The sequence below is a fragment of the Nerophis lumbriciformis genome, linkage group LG15 (genome assembly GCF_033978685.3).
Source record: "Nerophis lumbriciformis linkage group LG15, RoL_Nlum_v2.1, whole genome shotgun sequence".
NCBI lineage: Eukaryota > Metazoa > Chordata > Actinopteri > Syngnathiformes > Syngnathidae > Nerophis > Nerophis lumbriciformis.
This window is the reverse complement of record NC_084562.2, coordinates 14,033,843-14,061,515: the sequence shown is the minus strand read 5'-3', so window position 1 is coordinate 14,061,515 and position 27,673 is coordinate 14,033,843. Positions and strand designations below refer to the sequence as shown.

Below are 27,673 nucleotides of genomic sequence, written 5' to 3'. Positions count from 1 at the left end.
CTAATATAACTTATATGAACACATCATGTGTTGCCTTCATTAAAACACTTATACAAGAATTTTAAAGTCATTTTGATAGTAGGCTAATACAGCTAATATAGACACTTACATCATGTGTTGCCTTCATTATAAGACTTATATAAAACTTTAAACGTATTTTGATAGTAGGCTAATATAGACACTTACATCATGTGTTGCCTTCATTATAACACTTATTAAAGACTTTAAAGTCATTTTGATAGTAGGCTAATATAGCTAATATAGACACTTCCATCATGTGTTGCCTTCATTATAACACTTATATAAGACTCTACATTTTTTGTGGCTCCAGACAGATTTTTTTTGGTCCAATTTGGCTCTTTCAACATTTTGGGTTGCCGACCCCTGCTCTAGAAGAAATATAATTGGCACATATTAAAGCAAGGTGTCGCTTCATAGGTCATAGTGCTGTGTTTGCTTCACTGCTTGATGTACAGTAACACTACAATGTACTGTGACCGGTAATAAATGTGTGTTTTTGGTCCTTAATCCTCACAGACAATCGTCACTTTGACCATAATTACAAAGGGCACTTTGATCGCTCCCAATTTGAAGTGCCTTTTTTTAAAAATCTAATCTCCTCCGTCGTGTCGACCGAAAGTGAAACCAGCCATCTCAAATTGTGATCGTTTTCATTATGATGACTGGGCCACCTGGGAGAGCTTCTGCCCCCGGAGGGGACGGCTGGGGTTGAACTTGGGTCAGATGGTCAACTGTAGTACCTTCTTGCACATATTTCACCGTGAGGAGTTCCCTTTTCCTAAAGCTCGGTGTAAAAGGCGAACAAAGCGTTATCTCCTTCATAGATTAGCGGAGGTACTTCTTTCCCGGGGCCCCGTGCACATGACAAAACGGGTAAAATTTATCATCCTGCGACGGCAATTATGTCCGGTTTTGAGTGTTTTACTGGAGACCCTAAAACTATTTTTTAAATTGTTGTACAGGGACCTTGGGTCCAAATATTATTTAAATTGATATTTTACTGAGTGGACACACACTGCAAATACTGAAATCTAAGTAAGATTAAATATCTCAAATAAGGGTGATATTTGCTTATTTTCTGTCTGATAAGATAATTATTCTCACTAAGCAGATTTTATGTTAGTCTTTTACCCTTTTTAAGGGTTTTGGTCCTAAATGATCTCAGTAAGATATTACAGCTTGTTGCTGAGATTTGATGACCTATATTGAGTAAAACGTGCTTGAAACTAGAATATCAACTGTTGCAAAGCTGCGTCATCAACACTCACAAGTATAAAACTACTTTTTTAAAGTAATAATTTCGTATTTCAAGCATGAAAAAAATGGTTTATGACTTTGACACAATTTTGTCTCATAATTAAAACGGATGACAGCCAAATGGACTTTGCTGTTTTATTTTCAATGAAACAATAGAAAATACGTACTCATATAGTAGTGCAGTTGGCACAGTACAGTAAACTGACAGTATTTAAACAATTAACATTTCTAACAATTTTGAACAGAAAATAGTTCATGCACATTCAGATGAATTGTTCAAAATTACAATTAAAAAGAGCACGCACTTGGCACGATGATGTCACGTTATCGATGGAAAAATGCATTTTTAGACTATATGATTTTCCTGAGCGTCGAGGAGACCCCGAGAGTAACAAGCGGTTGCTTTGTTGCCTTTCCATTAAGAACAATAAATTAGTTTTTAGTATAAGTTTGCTGGATCCAAGAAATGTAATGCCGAGCGCATATCATTATGTCAAGATAATGGCACTAGCATTTACTTAATTAAAGAATATTTTTCAACATATTGAGCAAAAGGGTGTCTTTTTTTTTTTTTTACCAAGAAAAGTGCACATTTTTTTAGTGAGAATTTACTTATTTTAAGGTATTTTTGGGTTCATTACAGTTAACTAATTTTACTTGTTTTGGAAAGTCTTGACAAGCCAAATTTTCTTGTTCTATTGGCAGAAAATGTTGCTTAGTTCAAATAAAATACCCCTCATTTTTGGATTTTTTCTTCTCGTTTTTGAACACTGACTTTTAGCAGTACATAGTCCAAAGCATCATACCTGAAATTATCAAGAGTGTTTCATTTTAATTGCTTGCATAAACTGTGTGCAAAAAGATGCAAATTAATTAATTATTAATTATTTATAATTAATATTCAGTAATAATAAATAATATTGGTGTAATTATATAACAATGGATAATATAGCTTTTCCAGCATAAATGCAGCACAGATGTAATATATGCATAGAAACATATTATCAGTAGTACAATATTACAATAATAATGTATATCAGTATAACACACTATTAAAAAAAAAAAGAAAAAAAAAAAGCCCCTAGCAACTTCATATTGCTTGACATTATATTTACTGTGTTAACATTTATTAATAGGCATCGGATACGCGTTCATTCCGCCTGCCTTCTTTTATGGCTGCCACATGCCCTGAAATGCCCATGAGAGGAAATGACTGTGCCGGCGTTATTGTTGCTATGTTATTAACAATAAACAATAACGTTTTGGGTCATTTCACAGTGTTGTGTTCAAATGGCGGCGGTATAATCACCTCGGCGGATGCTACCTGTGGCATTGTGACCGGACAGAGGCGATAAAGCCTGGATTGAAATACAAAGCCCAAAAACCAGTGAAGTTGGCACGTTGTGTAAATGGTAAATAAAAACAGAATTAAATGATTTGCATTCAATTATATAGATTGCAAAGACAAGATATTTAATTAAACTTTTTTTTTTTTTGCAAATAATCATTAACTTAGAATTTAATGGCAGCAACACATTGCAAAACAGTTGGCACAGGGGCATTTTTACCACTGTGTTACATGGCCTTTCCTTTTAACAACACTCAGTAAACGTTTGGGAACTGAGCAGACCCATTTTTGAAGCTTTTCAGGTGGAATTCTTTCCCATTCTTGCTTGATGTACAGCTTAAGTTGTTCAACAGTAAGCTTCATATTGCTACGTATTTTCAACTGGACTGGACTACAGGCAGGCCAGTCTAGTACCCACCCTCTTTTACACAGGGTAGCCAGCGGCTTTGCATAGTAACGTTTATAACGTGCACTTACAGATGTAACGACGGACTGTAGTTACTGACAGTGTTTTTTTCTGAAGTGTTCCTATGCCTATGTGGTGATATCCTTTACACACTGATGTCGATTTTTGATGCAGTACCACCTGAGGGATTGAAGGTCCGTAATATCATCGCTTACGTGCAGTGGTTTCTCCAGATTCTCTGAAGTTTTTGATGATATTACGGACCGTAGATGGTGAAATCTCTAAATTCCTTGCAATAGCTCGTTGAGAAATGTTGTTCTTAAACTGTTCGACAACATGCTCACGCATTTGTTCACAAAGTGGTGACTCTCGCCCCATCCTTGTTTGTGAATGACTGAGCATTTCATGGAAGCTGCTTTTATACACAATCATGGCACCCACCTGTTCCCAATTATCCTGTTCACCTATTGGATGTTCTAAATAAATGTTTGATGAGCATTCCTCAACTTTATCAGTCTTTTTTGCCACTGCTGCCAGCTTTTTTTAAACATGTTGCAGGCATCAAATTCCAAATGGGCTAATATTTGCAAACAATAACAAAGTTTTCCAGTTTGAACGTTAAGTATCTTGTCTTTGCAGTCTATTCAATTGAATATAGGTTGAAAAGGATTTGCAAATCATTGTATTCTGTTTTTATTTACCATTTACACATTTTGGGTTTTGTATAAATGTTCTTATGTGAAATATCTTTGCAGTAGTACCTCTGCTGATGGGTTTAATTGGTTCCGTGACCGAGCTCGTGAACCAAAGTACTCAAATGTTCCACATTGGAATGAATTGAAATTCCAAAAGCACTATAATTTTAACATGTAAAGTTTTGTTTTTTTTATAAGCAAAACAAACTTCTACATAACAAATATTGTAAGAAAACCAACACAATACAATGTACTACAAACGACTACAGTATTGTTATGAAGTAAAGTAGTAATAAAGTACAGCATGTACCTTGGAGAAGACTCATACAGTATTTCCGTCAAACACAGCAGCTTCTTAATATTTTCATGGATGAATGTCCGCCATTTAGACATTAGTTTACCACCCTTGATTTGCGTTGTTACAGCTTTTATCAACTCCTGGTTCAGTATGGTGCAGCTAGAGATGGGCACTTTTAACAATAAATGTTAATTTTTTTAATAATAAAATATTTATTTGTTATTGTATCATTTAGTTAGTTAGTGAGTTTATTATTTCCTCGGTCAGTGGTCAACAAAATAAACAAACCGTTTTACATAAACAAACAGTTGTACATTCATAAATTGACAATGTTACAGACCGAAAGGGTTTAGGCTGAAATTGAGCACTTATTTCGCCTAACCCTATAAACAATCTCAAATACAAGATGAGCTTCCAAGAAATATGAAATGTCCTTTACTCAACATATTATAAATATACCTTGTACACAATATAAACACTGTTCAAATAAGAAAATATTGAAAAATAGCTGATTATGACAACTGTGCTGTCCAGTTGTTATCTTGTTTTCTTACACTTCTGAGCCTTATTTGCAAGTATTACATTGTGGACTTTGAAAAAAACCAACAAAAAAATAAACAAAACAAAAAAAATAATTAATTAAAAATTTAAAAATTAAAATTAAAATCAGAAAAAATAAAAAATAAATAAATAAAATTAATAAAAACATTGTGGACTTTTTACAATTGCAATTCCAAGACATTAGATGGCATTGCAGCATAGACTACGGTGTTTTGCCTTTGCCAGCAAGTAGTCTTTGCACATTAATCTAAATGTGCAAGTCCACTCTTTTCTACCTAGCGGGCACAATGCATTGATGCAACGTTAATTATACATATATGTTTTTTTAAAACTGACTTCTACACAACGTTGCAAAATAGTTGTATTTGTAAGTTTTGTAAGTATGTCTAACGTTGGATCCACGTTGTTGGTTGGGAAATGACCAAATTTCAAGGGTTAAATCAACGTCACAACCTGACATTGAAATAATGTTGTCAAAAAGCATGTTGTTTCAACGTTGTATTTGCGTTGTCGAATATCAGTTGCAAAATGACCAAAATGTCAATGGTCAAATCGACGTCAGAACCCAACATTGATTAAACCTTGTCAAAAAGCATGTTGTTCCAACGTTAGATGTGAGTTGCTTAACGTCAGGACCTTATTCAACAAGTTCTCAAAGTTGTTTTAATGTCTTGTGCTTGCTGGGTTCAGCCCTACAAAGTGTCCCTACTGTAAGAATTGTACTTTTTACATACCGGCTGTTTTGATTGTAACATGCATCTTGGTTGTAGTAGTCATTATCAAATTTGGAGGTGTTGATGTCGCCATGTAAAATCGCTAATGCTGGTAGCATGTGTATGACAAAGCTGATGTTAAGTAGAAAAGTGGGTCTTACTTTACGCTTGAGCGTTATCAAGTGTACTTGCTTTGTTGGCATGGACAATGTAACATTACTTCGAGGCAGTTTGGCTGAGTGCTTGTTTCTCTGGCTTAGTGTTTGAACCGGTGCATAGTCTGCAACTGGACGTGACGTTACAAGCAACAAAGGTATCGAAAATATGGCACCCTTTTTATTTGACTCGATATCCGGTAGTAGTGAGGAAATTCGGTCAGTGCCTATAAAAGTGACAAATAAAGGTTTTATGGTCTGTATCTTCGATATGAGCAGGATGCGGCGTTGTCCGCTCCTTTCAAAATAAAACATGTTAGGCCCGATCTACTAAAAGAGCTGCTCGATTGTCTATTTACAAAATGTCATTTCATAATGATTTAGCCGCTGGATGACTTAAGGGGCTGGTTAAAACTAATTAAATGTTGGCCTTTTTATGTCATTTGTTTTTGCATTTAAGAAATATATTATCATAATATATCTCCTATATGCAAATATGTCTTTCAATATGCATTTGTTTGAATCATTCCAGATGCATGAATGGTTAATTCGTGCCTTTATTATGAAAGGTTTTTTTGGACACTGAATTCATGTAAGCACATGTTTTGTGGTCGAATTGTGTGATTTTCTTAACATAAAAAATCATGCTGACAATTCCATTGAATACACATGTGTGAGCAAAGTGTGTTCGTTTAAAATAATAGTTGGTTAAAACACAGTGTTTTAAAAGGCAGTTTGTAAGAATTCAATGTGTAAAAACATTCAAATGTAAAAATAATCTGGTGCAGAAAAAATCAATGTGGAAAAAAAAACCACATTTGTTAAAATATTTGTTAATTATAAATTTTTCTGCACTATTTTTTTTTTGTATACTATACAGTTTACACTTACATTTTTAAAACACTGAATTCTTACACGCTGCATTTGAAAACATTATTTTAGCCAACCAAATGTTCAGAAAAATTCAGTGTAAAAAAAAAAATGGGCCAGAAAAATGTAATGCAGAAATATTATATATATATATATATATATATATATATATATATATACACACATATATGTTTATGTAATATTATATTCTGCACCATTTTTTTTTACACTGAAATTATCTGCACAACATTGTTTTTGTAAATTATTTCTTTTTACGCAGATTTTTTTTTCTACTGAATTTTTAAACACTGAATTTTAAAATTCACAAATGTTTCTCCAACATAATTGTTCAATTAAATTCAGTTCAGAAATATTTGTTAATTATGAATTTTTCTGCACTGATTTTTTTGTATAAACTTAATTTTTTTAAACACTGAATTCTTACACACTGCATTTGAAAACACTATTTTAACAAACCAAATTTGCAGAACAATTCTGTGTAAAAAAAAAAAAAATGAGGCAGAAAAATGTAGCACAGAAATATTATATATTAATAATGTAATATTATATTCTGCACCATTTTTTTTACACTGAAATTTTCTGCACTAAATATTTTGTTTTAATTTTTATTTTTTACGCTGAATTTTTACACACTGAATTTTAAAACGCACAATGATTTGATGTACATGCAAAAAATTCCGTTACATGAATTCAGTGTCCAAAAAAAGCTTTTCTAATAATGATACAAATTAACATACATGCTCCATAGCCTCCCAGAGCATTTAAAATTATTTATCTTGTTTATAGATTGCGATTCTCTTTTGCAAAAAAAGGTGTTACATATTATAGATGTGTGCTGCTAGTTCAACAACACCGCACACAGGTTGGAGAGCGGAATGTGGAAGGCGCAAGTAGTACACACAAAAACCTCATTTAAATAGGGCGGTCTGTACCACTTTTCAATTGCACACACAGTCTTAGTAGATCACACACAAGATGCCCACTAATAGTACACACAACGTTATAGTTTGTACACGCTGTTAAGTGGGTGTTATTTGGATCTTCAGTTGAATTTCAGCACTTCAGAAAAGTATGTACATAAAAAATAACACGGTTGATGATTTGAATTAACATAAGAGAGATACCAAGATCTTTTAATAGTAGTGTAGCGGTGCAAAAAGACAAAAAATATGTTCCCAAGCGTTTCTTTTCTGAGTGTCCTTCACTCAAGTGTAATGCAGGAATGTGTTTTTTTTTTTTTTTTTTTTTCAAAGCAGTGGTGTGTGGGGAGGTTGCAAAGAGGGGATGCTTGACAGAAAAAAAAAAAAAAAAAGCCTGCTAAAAACACTTTCTAAAGAATGTGGAAAAAATCCCGCTGGCTAAAGCTGAAAGTCACCAGCAATACTGAAATACTGAACCATTGCAAACTGTAACGTGATCAATGAGTATAGAATGTGGATGCATGTACTGCATGCTAAACAGGCCCAATGCACCAAGCAGCAAACAGTGATATTTGTTCAATGCAAGCATCCCTAATAGCACACAAATAATGAATAAACATAACCGTGTGGTTTTGCTGCAAAGACTCATCCACTGCAGTGAAAGGCCTTTTATTTCCCCGGAAAGAATGGAGTTGGGCTGATAAGTCGGCGGCGCGGCGCGGCTCCCGAGACGTGTTACTCCAACATCAGCGAGCACAACTGGTGCCCGGGCCGAGGCTGGGGGGAGGGGAACAGTGTTTTCTTTTGGAGCAGTGAAGCAGCCCGGCGTGCCACAGTCAGACAAAAAAACACAAGTCGCGCAACATTGTAGGCTGAACAATGAAATACAAACAACAAAACCAACTTGGGAAAATGGACGTTGTTCAGAATCCTTTCCAACTAAAAGCACTGCAAAAAGTCAGTGTTCAAAAACAAGAACAAAATATACAAAAATTAGGGGTATTTTATTTGAACTAAGCAAACTTAACAGCCAATAGAACAAGAAAAATTGGCTTGTCAAGACTTTCCAAAACAAGTAAAATTAAAGCTGTAAGCAGCGATGGACGGGACCGACTTTGACGGCACATAAAATCCAAACCGGAGCAGTAATTAAAAGTCTTTAGTCAACTTTTAATCAGAAGGGTTCAATCTCTCTCCTGTGCTAGTTTGAAGCCGACACGACAAACGCGCTCAGAGGAGATAATGTTTGAAAAAAGGTGACCGGTTTTTACAAAAGTTTTGTTTCGAAGGGGGAATTGCAAACTTTCTGTTGATTTTTGCTGGGGGTTGTCAATGAATGAAATGTAGGTCTAAGCGAGACCTACATAGAGGTGTTTGTTTCATGTCTCTACAACATTTGTACTGGAAGTTACAGGCAGTTTTGTCTGAGTTTTCTTCTTAGGAGCAGTTGTGTCTGTGTTTTCTTCCTATGGGGCGCTTGAGCGCAATTTTGAGTTTTGGGGTTGTTTTTTTTTTTTTTATTAGATCAAAATTTTTGGCAGTCCTGATGTGTGTGTCCAGTTTGGTGAGTTTTGAAGCATGTTAAGGGGGTCAAATTACAGCTCAAAGAGGCAAAAGTGACTGTTTTTACTACACTTTTGTTTTGAAGGGGGAATTGCCAACTTTCTGTTGATTTTTGCTGAAGTATGTCAAGGTATGAAATCTAGGTCTAAGTCAGACCTACATAGTGGTTTTTGTTTCATGTCTCTACGACATTCCTACTGGAAGTTACACACAGTTTTGTCTGTGTTTTTTCCTAGGGGGTGCTAGAGCGCAATTTTGAGTTTTGGGGTTTGGTTTTTTATTAGATGGCAATTTTCGCCAGTCCTGATGTGTGTGTCAAATATGGTGAGTTTTAAAGCATGTTAAGGGGGTCAAATTACAGCTCAAAGAGGCGGCGGAATAATAATAATAAAACCTTACAATTGCAATAGGGTCCTCTGTCCCAAAGGGACATTGCGGTCCCTAATTAGCTAACCTCAATGAACCCAAAAATACCTTAAAATAAGTATATTCTCACTAATAACAACTGTACTACTATACAGGTACATATGTTCTATTGTTTTATTGAAAATAAAACAGCAAAGTCCATTTGGCTGTCATCTGTTTTAATCCATCCATCCATCCATCCATTTTCTACCGCTTGTCCCTTTCGGGGTCGTGGGGGGGGGCGGTCGCTGGAGCCTATCTCAGCTGTATTCGGGCGGAAGGTGTATGAGACACAAATGTGTCAAAGTCATGATTTTTTTTTTTCATGCTTGAAATAAGAAATTATTACTTTAAAAAAGTAGTTTTATACTTGTGAGTGTTGATGACACAGCTTTGCAACAGTTGATATTCTAGTTTCAAGCATATTTTACTCAATATAGGTCATACAATCTCATCAACAAGCTGTATATGTCTCACTGAGATCATTTAGGACCAAAACCCTTAAAACAAGTACAACACTCTATAACATAACATCTGCTTAGTGAGAATAATTGTCTTATTAGACAGAAAATAAGCAAATATTACCCCTATTTGAGATATTTAATGGATGGATCTTGACTTTGGACACACCGCACACGAGCGAATGAAGTGCATACTTACTCAACAGCAATACATGTCACACTAAAGGTGGCGGTATGAACAATGCCAACACTGTCATAAACATGTGCCATATAGTGAAACCACACTAAACAACAATGACAAACACATTTTGGAAGAACATAAGCACTACAGAACAAATTCCCAGAATCCCCTGCAGCACCAACTCTTCTGGGACGCTACAATCTAAACAAACGTCATTGGTGGATCTACACCTAACATCCACTGTAATGATACCACGTACAGTAGCGTATCTAGTCGATACTACTATGATTACATCGAGATTTTTTAACATCACAAAATATTATTTTGTTTGTTTTAAAATGTATATTATGTTTATAAACACAGGAAAATACATCCCTGGACACATGAGGACTTTGAATATGACCAATGTATGATCCTGTAGCTACTTGGTATTGGATTGATACCCAAATTTGTGGTGTCATCCCAAACTAATGTAAAGTATTCAAACAACACAATAATAAGTGATTACTACATTTTAACAGAAGTCTAGATAAAACATGTTAAAAGAGAAAATAAGCAGATATTAACAGTAAATGAACAAGTAGATTAATATTAATTTTCTACTGCTTGTCTTTAATCATTTTGACAAAATAATAGAATGATAAATGACACAATATGTTACTGCATTCGTCAGCAGCTAAATTAGGAGCCTTTGTTTGTTTACTTACTACTAAAAGTGAAGATGTCTTGCATGTTCACTATTTTATTTAAGGACACAATTGCAATAAGAAACATATGTTTAATGTACCCTAAGATTTTTTTGTTAAATTAAAGCCAATAATGCAATTTTTTGTGGTACCGAAATACTTTTGGTACCGGTACCAAAATATTGGTATCGGTACAACACTAATACACACACACACCGAGCACTCACTGGCAGAAATGTAGATCGGCACCTATGGGACCGACGGTGCCTGGGTATAGATACCGGTACCAATTTTCAGTACTATTGTGTGTTAAATGCTGGTTTAACACTGAAAATGAGCTGTTTATGATAACTGTGCTGTCCCTTCTGAGCAGGGATGTTTTTCGTTAGTATTGTATCGATACCGATATCAATGTCAATGTTCCTTATCGATACCTTTTATTAATCGGTACTCTTATCCGTACTCTATGTAATTGGTGTAAAAAATACAAAAAAATAAAATCATTTTGTTATGACCATTTTTGGTGGTGTACAAGACGTTGTACACCACCAACATCATGTGACGTCTCACAGCAGGAAGGTATTTGATCAACACCTGCTTTTTAAGTCTTAAACAAGTCAACTATGTTTGCAGTGCACTTATGTCATCACCTTGTAAAGACCATCCAGATCCATCACTGTGTTCACTTTCTATTATTTACAATTACACGCAACTGGAAACCATAACTATGACCTTTTGCATGATATATCATATTAAATCAATACAATCAATTAGCATGTTAGGTGGGTGCGTATTTAAGCGAGCGACGCCAAACGGCAACTAGAGACTAGTCAGCGGATGCTATCTTGCTGTTTAATACGTTGTGTTTACGCTTCAATGATGAGAGTATTTGGCCGGCGCCCTTTTGTCCTACTAATTTCGGCAATCCTAGAAACTCGCCGTAGTTGTGCGGACTGTGACGCAACAGTTTGTTTACATGTATAACTTTCTCAAGATGCTGCCACAGAAAGACGTGTTTTATGCTTTGTCTCATTTTGTCCACCAAATGTTTCATACTGTGCGTGAATGCACAAAGGTGAGCTTTGTTGATGTTATTGACTTGTGTGGAGTGCTAATCGGGCGTATTTGGTCAGTGCATGACTGCAAGCTAATCGATGCTAACATGCTATTTAATTATGCTAGTTTAATTTAATTTACTTTACTTAAGTCCTCGGTGTGTTTAATTTATATTTTCATGTCTCATGACACATTATCTGTATGTAATAGTGGCTGCATTGCTGATGGTTGTTTGTGTGCCATGTTGTTCCAGACCACAGCAAACATACCTGGCTTGCCAAAGATTATATTGAATCCACTAGAAGAAGACAGCCGGCCGTTTCCTTTAACTTGGACACTCACATCTATACCTTTGGCAATTCTAAACCAGTAATTTCCAGGCGTTATCTCACCCTCCATTCTAATAATGTTTTCCAATGTTGTAAACATGTGTAGAATAAATATTACTGTGGGGGGGGGCGTGGCCTGCAGACCTGCAGCGAAGCGGGGTGTGCCAGGACCGGTTTCGAGATTAGCGACAGGTGCGTAGATGGCACACCTGGGCTGGTTTATCTAATCACCGGTCGCTCTGTTAAAGAGCAGCAGTCGGGAAGGAGAGGGGTTGTTGATGGTGGAGAGAAAACCCCAGCACGGACGAGAGTGAGGGCGAAACGGAGAGAAATGACTGAAAACGAACACAAAAAACGTTCATTGCAAAATAAATCATTGTTCAGAAAGATGAACGAGGCGGTCATGTCCGTAATTGGTGGTCTGAAGAACCCGGAAGAGCAAGTCTTCCACAATTATTTCTGTCAACAAAGATTTGCGTCTATATTAGCCTATGCTATAGGCTAATATAACTAATATAGGCACTTACACAACATGTTTCCTTCATTATTAAACTTACATAAGGCTTTTATTTGTAGGATCTAAGCCGAGGATGTCGTTGTGGCTTGTGCAGCCCTTTGAGACACTTGTGATTAAGGGCTATATAAATCAACTTTGATTGATTGATTGATTGATTGATATTTTTTTGTGGCTCCAAACAAATTGTTATTTTTTTTAATTTTTGGTCCAATATGGCTCTTTCAATGTTTTGGGTTGCCGAACCTTGTCCTATTCTAACCCAATTAACAAAAAATACCGGTACCGGGTGTACATCCCTCCTTCTGAGTCTCACTTGCAAGTACTGTATCCTCTAAAGGCCTTAGTGGCCACATGTGTGGACAGCACCTTTTAGTTCTTATTTCCAAAATTGTGTACACATGTGAATTGGGGTCTTATGGCGACATATGGACACTTATACTGCCATCTGGTGGTGTCAGACGAGTATAACATACAATGGAAGTTGGAAAAAATAAGTGGAAAAATAAGAATTAGCATGTCGCTACACATGAAGTACACGTTTGTGTACTTATGGACTAAGTACATCATATAAAAAGATGATTTTTAGTTTTTATTCTAATTAGGGTCCAATAAGCCCAAATGGCAAAGAGAAATTAAAAAAATAATGTAAACAAACAGCTTGGGCCTTAAGAGGTTAAATAGTAGACTTTGCATGCAGTTGTAATTCCAATACATTAGATGGCAGGATTGTATAGACAACAGTGTCTTTGCCAGTCTCGTCTTTAGTTGTGACCTACAAAGTGTTTATTCTGTAAGTATTGTATTTGTTACACACCAGCTGTTGGATTGTAACGTCAATCTTGCTTGTGGATTCATAACCAAATTTGAAGGTGTTGAAATCGCCATGTAAAATCGCTAATGCTAACAGGTAGCACGCATACCACAAAGCCTGCATCAATAAGCATCGAGCTAAGGCGTTTTTCTAAAAGTGGAGCCTTACTTTGCATTGAGATGCTTTCTCTCAGGCGTAATTGCGTCGATGGCATTGGAAATTGTAACATTACCAGGGGGCACTTTGGCTGAGTCGGCACTGAATGCTGCTTATTATAAATAATGAACAACAATTCAATGAATTGATAGAATGATGTAATAGGAGCCATCAGAGCATATTTTGTTTTGGTATGTCTAAAGTCCAACCCTAGTGTCAGGGCATATTTCGTGGTAGACGTTCACTGGTGTATCAGGAGAATGCAGTCGCAGTTATACGGAAAACAAGTTCTTCACAAATAGATAGGCCATGTTAATGAACCCCAGCGATGAGTCACGACTGCAAACTGAGGCAACAGCATGTGCATCTCTCATTTATGTGTTGTGTGTGTGAGAACCGAGTGTACTGTACAATCCATGTGGCCTGTGCTGTTACACATTAACCCTCAAACAAGACATGCATTAAATGTATGCAAATGTAATGAATCCATAATGTGTTAAATAAACACGCCGAATGCTGTTCAGCTCAGCATGACAATGCTCTAAGCGCTAACGGGTTCTTTTCTCAATGGGACAGACTTGTCGGGTTGAATATCACTTAAGTTAATGATTTCTAGTTGAAAACGGCTCTGGTTTGGTGCAATGTTTTATTGCTATTTAACAAATGTAAAGAAACATGTCTTGCTGTTTCAGTCTTGGTTTATGAATGTCAAACAAAACCACGTTCGTACGTTTGATTCCGTGTTTTAATCAACTTGCTGTAATGGATCGTTTGTGTTGTTCCCTGGAGCCTAATGAGAGACACGGAAAATGAAATGACGGAGATGAAAATTAGCTTCAGCTAATATTGTTTTGTGTAACATATGCCAATATGAGTTTATTGAAGTTGCACTAATTTATATCCTTTCAAAACTGCAGTTGTGATATATATATACTGTGTCAGAATACCGTACTAGCGCTCAGCTAACTGTGACGGAGTTAAATTAAATACACAGAGGACATAAGTATAGGAAATTAAATATACCTACAAACATACTTGCCAACCTTGAGACCTCCAATTTCGGGAGGTGGGGGGTGGGGGGTGGGGAGTGGGGAGGGGGCGTAGTTGGGGCGGGGCGTGGTTGGGGGCGTGGTTAAGAGGGGAGGAGTATATTTACAGCTAGGATTCACCAAGTCAAGTATTTCATATATATATATATATATAAGAAATACTAAGTCAAGTATTTCATATATATATATATATATATATATATATATATATATATATATATATATATAAAAGAAATACTTGAATTTCAGTGTTCATTTATTTACACATATACACACACATAACACTCATCTACTCATTGTTGAGTTAAGGGTTGAATTGTCCATCCTTGTTCTATTTGTCACTATTTTTCTAACCATGCTGTTTTTCTAGCCACCTCTGATGATGCATTGCTGTGTGGCACGCAAAAAGTGCTTTCATCAAATGCACTAGATGGCAGTATTGTCCTGTTTAAGAGTGTCACAACATTGCTGTTTACGGCAGACAAACTGCTTTACAGTAGACAAAAACGTAACTGCTGTTGTTGTGTGTTGTTGCCACGCTGGGAGGACGTCAATGAAACTGCCTAACAATAAACCCACATAAGAAACCAAGAACTCGCCCCCGATCATTCTACAGTTATAACATCATTGGGCAGGTACGCTGTTTATATTATGTCCCTGAATTTCGGGAGATTTTCGGGGAAAATTTGTCCCGGGAGGTTTTCGGGAGAGGCGCTGAATTTCGGGAGTCTCCCGGAAAATCCGGGAGGGTTGGCAAGTATGCCTACAAAAGAGGCATAATGATGCAATATGTACATACAGCTAGCCTAAATAGCATGTTAGCATCGATTAGCCTGCAGTCATTAAGTGACCAAATATGCCTGATTAAGACTTAGACTTAGACTTAGACTTCCTTTTTATTGTCATTCAAATTTGAACTTTACAGCACAGATAAGAACAACATTTTGTTACATAAGCTCATGGTAGTGCAGGATAAAAAAGCAATAAGGTGCATAAATAAATAAATAAATATATATATAAATAATATATATAATATATATATAAAATAAATAAATAAATATATATAAATAAATAAATAGATTACTGTACAGATAAATATATTGCACTTTTTCACATGCGTCCACGTTTATGGGTGTATGTTATATTGTCTTTTTTATTCCAGCGAGTTAATCCATTCTGGGGGGAGTTGAGGGGATCATTTAATTATCATGCGTTCAAGAGTCTTACTGCCTGAGGGAAGAAGCTGTTACAGAACCTCTTTCTAGAGTCCAGCAGTGAAAACACTCCAACAAGTCAACAACATCAACAAGCGCTCACCTTTGTGCGTTCACGCACAGCATAAAACATTTGGTGGACAAAATAAAACAAAGAAGGAGTGGCATAAAAACACGTCTTTTTGTGACAGCGTCGGAGAAAGTTGTACATGTAAACAAGTTCAAGGATCGCTGAAATTAGCAGGACAAAACGGTGCTTGCCAAATACTCTCATCAGTGAAGCATGTATAACATAAACATAGATCACATTTAGGTCACACGTTGCATGAGACCAAGTGTACGTTCCTGTAACTTTCTGTTTTAAAATAAATATTTACCGTATTTTTCGGACTATAAGTCGCAGTTTTTTTCATCGTTTGTGAAAATTGCATAATGTTTTTTTCCTTCTTTATTATGCATTTTCGGCAGGTGCGACTTATACTCCGGTGCGACTTATACTCCGAAAAATACGGTATATTAGCAATTCTGTAATCTACTTTAGCACCCCCAAACGGGACAAGCGGTAGAAAAATGGATGGATGGATAGTAACATCATTTCATGATTAATATCCAAAAATTACCAATCTTAATAAACAGTAGAATAAGCACACAGCTGATGGAGGAATTACACTTTATGTGTAGTGCTGGAGTTATCCAAATTCTTGTGTGGCCTTAAATGCATCAGTGGCTAATTGCCATGAGTGTATGTGTTGGTGCAGGTGAGAGAGAGAGCAAGCAGCTGCTGTTGATATAACAGATGACAAATAGTTGCTTTTAGCTTGGTTTGTACGGTTGACAATGACCACTTTTGCTAGATAGAAGTATTTTACACATTTCTTTGGTGTGGTTGATTATAATGGAGATACAATGTTATGCAGAGGCGTGCTTATAACAGTTTTATGGATGATGTTATTTATAGTTGCGGCGGAGGGGGGGGGGGGTCACAAAAGGTTAGGTTTTGGTTGATATCAACACTTCAGTTATCAACAATTGCATCATCAGAGAAATGGACATTGGAACAGTGTAGGACTGACTTGATAGGATATGTACAGAAAGTAGTGGACATAGAGAGAGAGAGAGAGATGCATTATGTACATACAGCTAGCCTAAATAGCATGTTAGCATTGATTAGCTTGCAGTCATGCACTGACCAAATATGCCTTATTAGCACTCCGACAAGTCAATAACATCAACAAAGCTCACCTTTGTGCATTCACGCACAGCATACAACTTTTGGTGGACAAAATGAGACAAAGAGTGGGAGATTTTTACATGTAAACAAACTGTTGCGTCACAATCCACACTATGGTGAGTTCAAGAACCGCCGAAATGAGTAGGACAAAACTCTCATCAGTGTAGCATACACACAAACATATTAAATAATATCAACAAAGCTCACCTTTGTGCATTCACGCACAGCATAAAACTTTTGGTGGACAAAATGAGGCAAAGAGGGAGTGGGAGATTTCTACATCTAAACAAACTGTTGCGTCACAGTCCACACTATGGTGAGTTCAAGAACCGCCGAAATAAGTAGGACAAAACTCTCATCAGTGTAGCATACACACAAACATATTAAATAACATCAACAAAGCTCACCTTTGTGCATTCACGCACAGCATAAAACTTTTGGTGGACAAAATGAGACAAAGAGGGAGTGAGAGATTTTTACATGTAAACAAACTGTTGCGTCACAGTCCACACTATGGTGAGTTCAAGAACCGCCGAAATGAGTCGGACAAAACTCTCATCAGTGTAGCATACACACAAACATATTAAATAACATCAACAAAGCTCACCTTTGTGCATTCACGCACAGCATACATCTTTTGGTGGACAAAATGAGACAAAGAGGGAGTGGGAGATTTTTACATGTAAACAAACTGTTGCGTCACAGTCCACACCGTGGTGAGTTCAAGAACCGCCAAAATGAGTTGGACAAAACTCGCATCAGTGTAGCATACACACAAACATATTAAATAACATCAACAAAGCTCACCTTTGTGCATTCACGCACAGCATAAAACTTTTGGTGGACAAAATGAGACAAAGAGGGAGTGGGAGATTTTTACATGTAAACAAACTGTTGCGTCACAGTCCACACCATGGTGAGTTCAAGAACCGCCGAAATGAGTTGGACAAAACTCGCATCAGTGTAGCATACACACAAACATATTAAATAACATCAACAAAGCTCACCTTTGTGCATTCACGCACAGCATAAAACTTTTGGTGGATAAAATGAGACAAAGAGAGAGTGGGAGATTTTTAAATGTAAACAAACTGTTGCGTCACAGTCCACACTATGGTGAGTTCAAGAACCGCCGAAATGAGTAGGACACAACTCTCATCAGTGTAGCATACACACAAACATATTAAATAACATCAACAAAGCTCACCTTTGTGCATTCACGCACAGCATAAAACTTTTGGTGGACAAAATGAGACAAAGAGTGGGAGATTTTTACATGTAAACAAACTGTTGCGTCACAGTCCACACTATGGTGAGTTCAAGAACCGCCGAAATGAGTAGGACACAACTCTCATCAGTGTAGCATACACACAAACATATTAAATAACATCAACAAAGCTCACTTTTGTGCATTCACGCACAGCATAAAACTTTTGGTGGGCAAAATGAGACAAAGAGGGAGTGGGAGATTTTTACATGTAAACAAACTGTTGCGTCACAGTCCACACCATGGTGAGTTCAAGAACCGCCGAAATGAGTAGGACAAAACTCTCATCAGTGTAGCATACACACAAACATATTAAACAGGGGGATTTCTAGCAATCGGGAAGGTTTGTGTCATGTTTGTCCTCAAACAAAAAACATACTAAAACAAACAAATTATTTTTCAATTTCTAATCCTTTTTTAAAAATGCTCCGGGAGCCACTAGGGCGGCGCTAAAGAGCTAAAAAGGTTGCTGACCCCCGTCCTAAACCGTGCACTTGTCACTCCAGTACAGGTTCGCCATGAGAAAACCGATCTCTCAATCACAGAAAGACGCCAGTGGCTGCTGGCACGGACGCTAAAAAAGTAAATGTGGGTGTATTTTTATCTTTCATCCGGGATTTTAAATGCAAGCAGCAAACTGCTTTCACAGTCTCTAAATACATTTTGAGCTGTGCAGATTCAATTAGGAGGGGATGAAGGACGGATCTATTTGTTTCTGTGCATTCTGTTTATGTGCAAAAAAAAAAACAATTGTCCTGTTCAACTATAAGCAGATAAACATTTTGAAAGAGGCACATGTCCAATCCTGTAATGTCTGCCTGAGAGCAAAACATCTTATTTAGCACAAAACATCAATCGGATTCAACCAGACGTCGACGCAAATTAATTCGCTTTTTTTTTTTTTTTCGCTCGTCGGGTTTTCGCTACGTTCAACAATTGCATGTGTCGGAGTGTTTTAGAGTACAGCCAGACAAAAAAAAAAGCAGCCCTTCCCGGCGGGAGACCTCATTCGATCTCATTCCCCCTGCAGAGACGTGTGCCTTTGTAGCCTCCCGGCACGGTGGCTGGTGAAAAAGCAAGACACATGTAGATTATTTTCTGATGATTAGGTCAGCCGCTCAGGCTTACGAGAGGACAATTCCACCTCGGCTCGCAATATTTCCGGTTTAGAAAACGTCGGCGGAAATATTCCCTGCGTGCGGATTGAAGAAAAACATGTAACAAAGACACAAGAACATGACATTAATGCACAGACTGGGCGTCATTTGTTGTATGGCGTGTTTGGTACGGGTGTCGTGTACATGATAAATCTGACAGTCGGCATTTATCCACACAGTAGGCTTACTGTGTGGATAAATGCAGGCTGTCAGATTTTGCATACAGTCTTTTTTTTTGGTCTTCGGAACGGAGGTATATTCCTAAACACTGACAACCTAAACCAGAACTGAGCAAGTTAAAGGGGAACATTATCACAATTTCAGAAGGGTTAAAACCATTAAAAATCAGTTCCCAGTGGCTTATTTTATTTTTCGAAGTTTTTTTCAAAGTTTTACCCATCACGCAATATCCCTAAAAAAAGCTTCAAAGTGCCTGATTTTAACCATCGTTATATACACCCGTTCATTTTCCTGTGACGTCACACAGTGATGCCAACACAAACAAACGTGGCGCATAGAACAGCAAGCTATAGCGACATTAGCTCGGATTCAGACTCGGATTTCAGCGGCTTAAGCGATTCAACAGATTAAGCATGTATTGAAATGGATGGTTGTAGTGTGGAGGCAGGTAGCGAAAACGAAATTGAAGAAGAAACTGAAGCTATTGAGCCATATCGGTTTGAACCGTATGCAAGCGAAACCGACGAAAACGACACGACAGCCAGCGACACGGGAGAAAGCGAGGACGAATTTGGCGATCGCCTTCTAACCAACGATTGGTATGTGTTTGTTTGGCATTAAAGGAAACTAACAACTATGAACTAGGTTTACAGCATATGAAATACATTTGGCAACAACATGCACTTTGAGAGTACAGACAGCCCAATTTTCATCAATTAATATATTCTGTAGACATACCCTCATGTCAGCAGGCCAGGGAAGCTAGGGTCGATATTCTTCTCTTGATCATCTTCGGTGGCATAAGGGACGGTGTGAGCCAAGACATCCAGGGGGTTTAGCTCGCTCGTCTGCGGGAACAAACTGCCGCCATTGCTTGCCGTGCTAGCGAGGTCCTTTGTCCCTGAATAGCTCACACACTCCGGCAGATTCAATGGGGGTCTGGCGGCAGATTTCTTTGACTTTATCGTTGGAAATGCATCTGCTTTGAGTGTCGCAAGATATCCACACATTCTTGCCATCTCTGTCGTAGCATAGCTTTCGTCGGTAAAGTGTGCGGAACAAACGTCCGATTTCTTGCCACTTTCGCATCTTTGGGCCACTGGTGCAACTTGAATCCGTCCCTGTTCGTGTTGTTACACCCTCCGACAACACACCGACGAGGCATGATGTCTCCAAGGTACGGAAAACAGTCGAGAAAACGGAAAATAACAGAGCTGATTTGACTCTGTGTTTGAGAAAATAGCGGATTGCTTCCCGATGTGACGTGACGATGTGACGTCATCGCTCCGAGAGCGAATATTAGAAAGACGTTTAATTCGGCAAAATTCACCCATTTAGAGTTCGGAAATCGGTTAAAAAAATATATGGTCTTTTTTCTGCAACATCAAGATATGAATGGACGCTTTTATAGGTCTGGTGATAATGTTCCCCTTTAATGCCCCCAGCTTTTCAATCTGGCCCGTCGGACATTCCCAAATATATTTTTTTTAGATCTTTAAGATGAAAACTGTAGCTGCCATTATGAGGTGCCGTGATGTTTTCAAATAACCAGAAGTCTTGGACTATGCAAAGTATTTCAATGGTTGGAATCTGCGCTTTTGCATGATATACTAGTTGCTATGGTAATTGTTAGAATAATTGTTTGTAAGTTTTCACAAAAAACTTTGTGTTGAAATGAGTTCCAGGCAAGAAGACAAAAGCTGTCTTTGAAACCTACAAAGAGTCCATCCATCCATTTTCTACCGCTTTTGATGTATTTTAAATAGGGCTATCAAATGATTAAAGTATTTAAGCGCAATTAATCACATTTTGTCACGAGTTAACTCTTAAATAATTGCAATTTAATCGCAACTGGAGTTTTTTTTAAATCTTTAATAAGTGTACCTTTTTAAAAATTACACCTAACATGGCACTGGAAAAAGTGCTCAAGTGTGTTTATTTATCATATATATTATATATTAATATATTTTTAAACAGCTCAACACAACATGGACATAAACATGCTTTTACAGACACACACAAATGCAAATATATATATATATATATATATATATATATATATATATATATATATATATATATATATATAATACTGTGTATATATATATATATATATATATATATATATATATATATATATATATATATATATATATATATATATACATACATACATACAGTGACAGTCTACAATGTAAATAGTCATAAAAATAAAGAGAATGCATTGATTGAGGAGAAGGTGTGTCCAGACTTTTGGCCTGTACTGTATACAGTATATATATATATATATATATATATGATTAAGGCTGTCAAACAATTACAATATTAATCGTGATATTCACATTTTGTAACTCAAAATTAATTGTGATTAATCGCAGATAGATATCATTTTTTAGCACTATAAAGTGTATAAATGTGAGAGTTTTACCCTACTGATTTTGTTTTTTTAACCAGGTCAGCACAAAATGGACACAAACACCCTTTTAAGAAGGATATTTTTATTATTTTTTTGCTGGACCTGTAGGAATACAGAATGTGTAATCCTGCTGTAGGAGTACTTGCATTCAGAGGAGAGGAACTACACTTGCATGTTTAGATACTAAAGATGTTTGATAATGTATTCTCTGATCATTCTACCTGAATAAATGCTTCTGATATTCTGTAAATTACATGTTGTACAAGTTAATGGTATTCATATCTCTGCACGACAATATCTTAACCTTCTCGATTTAGTAATAAAGGGTAATATTCAGCTTGCTTAACATTCTGTAACTGAAGACTATCAACCAGAACACGCTATAAAAGAATACACACTTTATTTATTATGAAAGAAAATACACTTTATTTCAGCCTGCCAGAAAATGTCCCCTAAATTGATGTACTAGCCTTTATTTAGGTAGAGAAATCACAGATTGCAATACAAAACTTATTTGACAAAAAAGATAAATCAATATATATATATTTTTTTTTTACTCTTGTCACAGTCTCAATCAAATTTGAGTAGTATTACTTTCACATTTTTACCGGTGGTTGCGTATGTGGTTAACTTGTCTGCCTCACAGCCAACAATTGTTTTTAGGTATAACTGAGACTCTAAATTGTGACTCGGATAAATGACTAGCTGTATCATCGGATACTTGATTTGTGTAAGAGGTATCCCAGGAACTATTGTAATTTTATTTGATCAGTTTTTCATTCGAATTTATCTTGTTTTTGTCCTGATGTGTACTTGTGTGAATGGCCTCACATGTACAGTAGAAATACAGAGATTACCCCTTGATATGATCAGTGCATGTCGATAACTTTTACTAAATGTTTGTTTTCTTTTTGTGTCTTGCAGAAAACAAAAAGAGCAGATGAACTATGAATGCTGAAAAAAATGATCTCCCTCCACCGCCAGACAATGAGGAGTCGTAGGCTGAAGGGGGCACTGTCCAACCCCCTTTTTGTGGTCCTCTTGGCCCTTCAGATCTTGGTGGTGGCCGGGCTAGTCCGCGCGCAGACCTGTCCCTCCGTCTGCTCGTGCAGTAACCAGTTCAGCAAGGTCATATGCACACGCCGCAGTCTACGGGACGTACCGGATGGCATCTCCACCAACACCCGTTACCTAAACCTCCAAGACAACCTCATTCAGGTGATCAAGGTGGATAGTTTCAAACACCTGCGCCACCTGGAGATTCTGCAGCTGAGCAAGAATCACATCCGCAGCATTGAAATCGGCGCCTTTAATGGACTGGCGAGCCTAAACACACTGGAGCTCTTTGATAATCGACTCACGACAATCCCCAACGGAGCATTTGAGTATTTGTCCAAGCTAAAGGAACTGTGGCTTCGGAACAACCCTATCGAAAGTATACCATCTTATGCCTTCAACCGGGTCCCCTCGCTCCGAAGACTGGACCTTGGTGAGCTTAAACGTCTCTCCTACATTTCCGATGGAGCTTTCAAAGACTTAAGCAATCTGCGCTATCTGAATTTGGGAATGTGCAACCTCAAGGAAATCCCGAACATCTTACCTCTAGTAAGACTTGAGGAACTGGAAATGTCTGGAAATCAGCTGTCGGTCGTCAAGCCGAGCGCATTTACAGGACTTGTGAACCTCCAGAAGCTATGGATGATGCATGCCCAGATTCAAACCATTGAGAGGAATTCCTTCGACGACTTGCAGTCTTTAGTGGAGCTGAACCTCGCCCACAACAACCTGACCTTGCTACCCCACGATCTCTTCACGCCACTCCATCGCATGGAACGGGTCCACCTTCATCACAACCCGTGGAATTGCAACTGTGATATCCTGTGGCTCAGTTGGTGGCTGAAGGAGTCCGTACCTGCCAATACCAGTTGCTGTGCCCGTTGCAACAGTCCGACGCTCTTCAAAGGACGCTACATCGGGGAACTGGACCACAGCTATTTCCAGTGTGACGTCCCTGTCATAGTGGAGCCACCTACCGACTTAAATGTGACAGAGGGCATGGGCGCGGAGCTGAAATGCCGTACAAGCTCCTTGACGTCTATCAGCTGGTATACACCGAATGGCTCTCTGGTGACGCACGGGGCTTATAAGGTGCGTCTGTCGGTGCTCAACGACGGAACGCTTAATTTTACCAGCGTCACAATGCAGGACACCGGGACGTACACTTGCATGGTCAGCAACACAGCGGGCAACATCTCCGCCTCCGCTGTGCTCAATGTCACTTCCGTGGAAAACAGCGGGGTGACCTATTTCACCACGGTCACAGTGGAGACCATTGAGACCCCCGGCGATGACAGCCACACGCCGCTCCCGCCCTTCGGCTGGGTGTCGTCCTCCACAACAAAAAGCACTCCTGTTTCGACAAGGACCACAGAGAGGACTTACACCATTCCAGTTCTCGATCTGGATGGGGAACGAGCTCTCAACGGCCTGGATGAGGTGATGAAAACCACCAAGATCATCATCGGCTGCTTTGTGGCCATCACGCTCATGGCCGCCGTTCTGCTGGTTATTTTCTACAAAATGAGGAAGCAGCATAACCAGCAGGATCCTGACGGCCCGGCCTCGTCTATGGAGGTCATTACTGTAGAAGAAGAGCTCGCGGGTGTTGCTGCTATTGACAGACACCTATCGCTGCCCCCACTGGAGCACTACAACCACTACAACACCTACAAGAGCACTTACCATCACCCCTCTATGCTCAGTACCATACACAGCTCTACCACACAGGAACATTTACTGATTCAAGCCTGTTCTAAAGACAATGTACAAGAGACCCAAATCTGAGGTTGCATTTATCAGCAGTTTCGGACACCACCGAGAGGATCAGTGTGATGTTAACGCGGCACAGTTAATGTCAATAAAAGTGCTGAATCAACATTTGGCAAAGGGACCACTAATGATACTTTATTAAGTGTCTTCAAAAAACAAAGATTATTTATTGAAAAAGTATGTCCGGTGACTAATGAAAAACAAATTGTGATAGCTTTTTAGCTTGTTTTCTTTCTCTATCTGTAATGTCGCACAAGGAAAAGAATGGTTTACTAAACGTGAATATGGAATGTTGGCTTTCCACTGAAGTAAGTTTAATATCATTGTTGGTTTTTTGTGAAGGGATCGGTTTGACATTTTTAAAGGGGAACTGCACATTTTTTTCCCATAATGCCCATCCTCCACAATCCCTATGTGAAACATGAGTACATGTCTTTCTCCTTACGTGCATTCTAAATAGTGAAAAACTGCTAGGACGGGGCGGCTAACAATGCAGGTAAATGGGGTTCATTTCCTCCGCATATACCGTATTTTTCGGAGTATAAGTCGCACCTGCCGAAAATGCATAATAAAGAAGGAAAAAAACATATATAAGTCGCACTGGAGTATAAGTCGCATTTTTGGGGAACATTTATTTGATAATACCCAACACCAGAATAGACATTTGAAAGGCAATTTAAAATAAATAAAGAATAGTGAACAACAGGCTGAATAAGTGTACATTATATGAGGCATAAATAACCAACTGTTAACGTAACATATTATGGTAAGAGTCATTCAAATAACTATAACATATAGAACATGCTATAAGTTTACCAAACAATATGTCACTCCTAATCGCTAAATCCGATAAAATCTTATACGTCTTGTCTCTTACGTGAATGAGCTAAATAATATTATTTGATATTTTTACGGTAATGTGTTAATAATTTCACACATAAGTCGCTCCTGAGTATAAGTCCCAAACTATGAAAAAAACTGCGACTTATAGTCCGAAAAATACGGTAAAGCACCTATAAAAACATCCAAAAACATTTAAATCTACCGTATTTACATGATGTGACCTGCACGTTAACCAAGCTATGGCGAGATTGTCATTGTAGGAGCTAACGCAGAGGAACTACTTTTCTGGCGTTGTGACACATCGCCCTACTTAAGCTGCTCCTCCGATCAATAATTTGAGATTTTTAAGAAAATGGTTAAGAAGAAGGTGTTTGAGACGCGTATGCTGTGTTTCATTAGACTTAGAAAAAGTTAATGCTAGTTTATAAATCATGCTTATCACCTGTAAAGTAGAAGGTTGTTGCACCTAACTTTAAAATTCCATATGATACCGACTTGATGCTATATGGCTCTCAACCAATGGAATGCAGCAGAAGACCACCGCAACAGTAAGATTTCTCTGAATTGTGTTGGAAAAGTGCTGAAAGGTACAACCATCCCATCAGTTGGTATCGCGGCGAGTACATTGCAAAAAGTCAGTGTTCAAAAACAAGAAAAAATATATACAAAAATGAGGGGTATTTTATTTGAACTAAGCAAAATTATATGCCAATAGAACAAGAAAATTTGGCTTGTCAAGACTTTCCAAAACAAGTAAAATTAGCTAACTTCAATGAACCCAAAAATACCTTAAAATAAGTATATTCTCACTAATAAAAAGTGCATTTTTCTTGGTAGAAAAAAAATATGAGACCTTTTTGCTCAATATGTTGAAAAATATTCTTAAATTAAGTAAATCATGATTATTTTTTTAATGCTTGAAGTAAGAAATTATTTAAAAAAGTAGTTTTATACTTGTGAGTGTTGATGACACAGCTTTGCATCAGTTGATATTCTAGTTTCAAGCATGTTTTACTCAATATAGGTCATCAAATCTCAGCAACAAGCTGTAATATCTTACTGAGATCATTTAGGACCAAAACCCTTAAAACAAGTAAAACACTCTAACATAAAATCTGCTTTGTGAGAATAATTATCTTATCAGACAGAAAATAAGCAAATATCACCCTTATTTGAGATATTTCATCTTACTTAGATTTCAGTTTTTGCAGTGTAACTGTTTTATGTTCTTATTTGAAACGTTTAGCGATAGTTCTACACAAGAAATCTCCGAGGCTCTCAAAAAGTCTGTCATCGGTTGGAGCAAACTCAGAAAAGAGTCACTTATCTTATTCTATACTGTGTAAAATGCTCCCAGGACAAAAGTTACAGTAGGGGAGGGATTCATATGGCCCCATTCTTGGGTGAATTTTGCAATGCAGTTTGCTGGAAATAATGGAAATAGCCACTCTACATAGCAACTGACGTTGTGGTCAAAGTTGGAATCACCACAAAACACAGTTTATAATATTCAACACTCGACTGCCGATCGTGCACACCCCCAATTCGTCTTGTTTCATGTGTCAGGTAAACTGCGAGAAAAGGGGCCCTTTCAACTGTACGTTAATGCTTAAAATTACCAAAATATAGTTTGCATATATCGTATACGAAGGTCTTTGGGTGGTTTACAGAGGTGGGTAGTAATGCGTTACATTTACTCAGTTACATTTACTTAAGTAATTTAAAAAAAAAAATTTATGTACATGTCAGAGTAGTTCTAATGCAACATACACGTCTAATGTAACATTGCACGTCTGATGCAAGGGCTGTTAAACACCTTTCTTACGTCACGACTCTGCGTTGTCAGCAGGTTTATTGACATTCAAAAGGGTGAAACTAAAAAGACAAACAATACAGTCAATAAATACATATGTTATGCAAACTTATTCATATATGCTGTAATGCTACCTTGCAAGGCATGCAAAGGTAAACAAAGTGAATTTGTACTACGATGCCATTTCAGATGACATCGCAAATTATCGATAATGACAAAGATCTCATTATACATCAAAAATCGT

General features: G+C 37.5%; 1 protein-coding gene across 1 annotated transcript in view; it reads left to right on the top strand.

Annotated features, from left to right (window-relative positions):
• LOC133616207 (leucine-rich repeat-containing protein 4C-like) overlaps nt 1–25,285 on the top strand; it is a 179,344-nt gene extending 154,059 nt beyond the window's left edge. Inside the window, exon 3 of the mRNA XM_072914786.1 lies at nt 22,869–25,285. Coding sequence (XP_072770887.1) covers nt 22,896–24,788 — 1,893 coding nt within the window. The 5' untranslated portion in view covers nt 22,869–22,895 and the 3' untranslated portion in view covers nt 24,789–25,285. The remainder of the gene's footprint in view (nt 1–22,868) is intronic.
• The last annotated feature ends 2,388 nt before the right edge of the window (nt 25,286–27,673 follow it).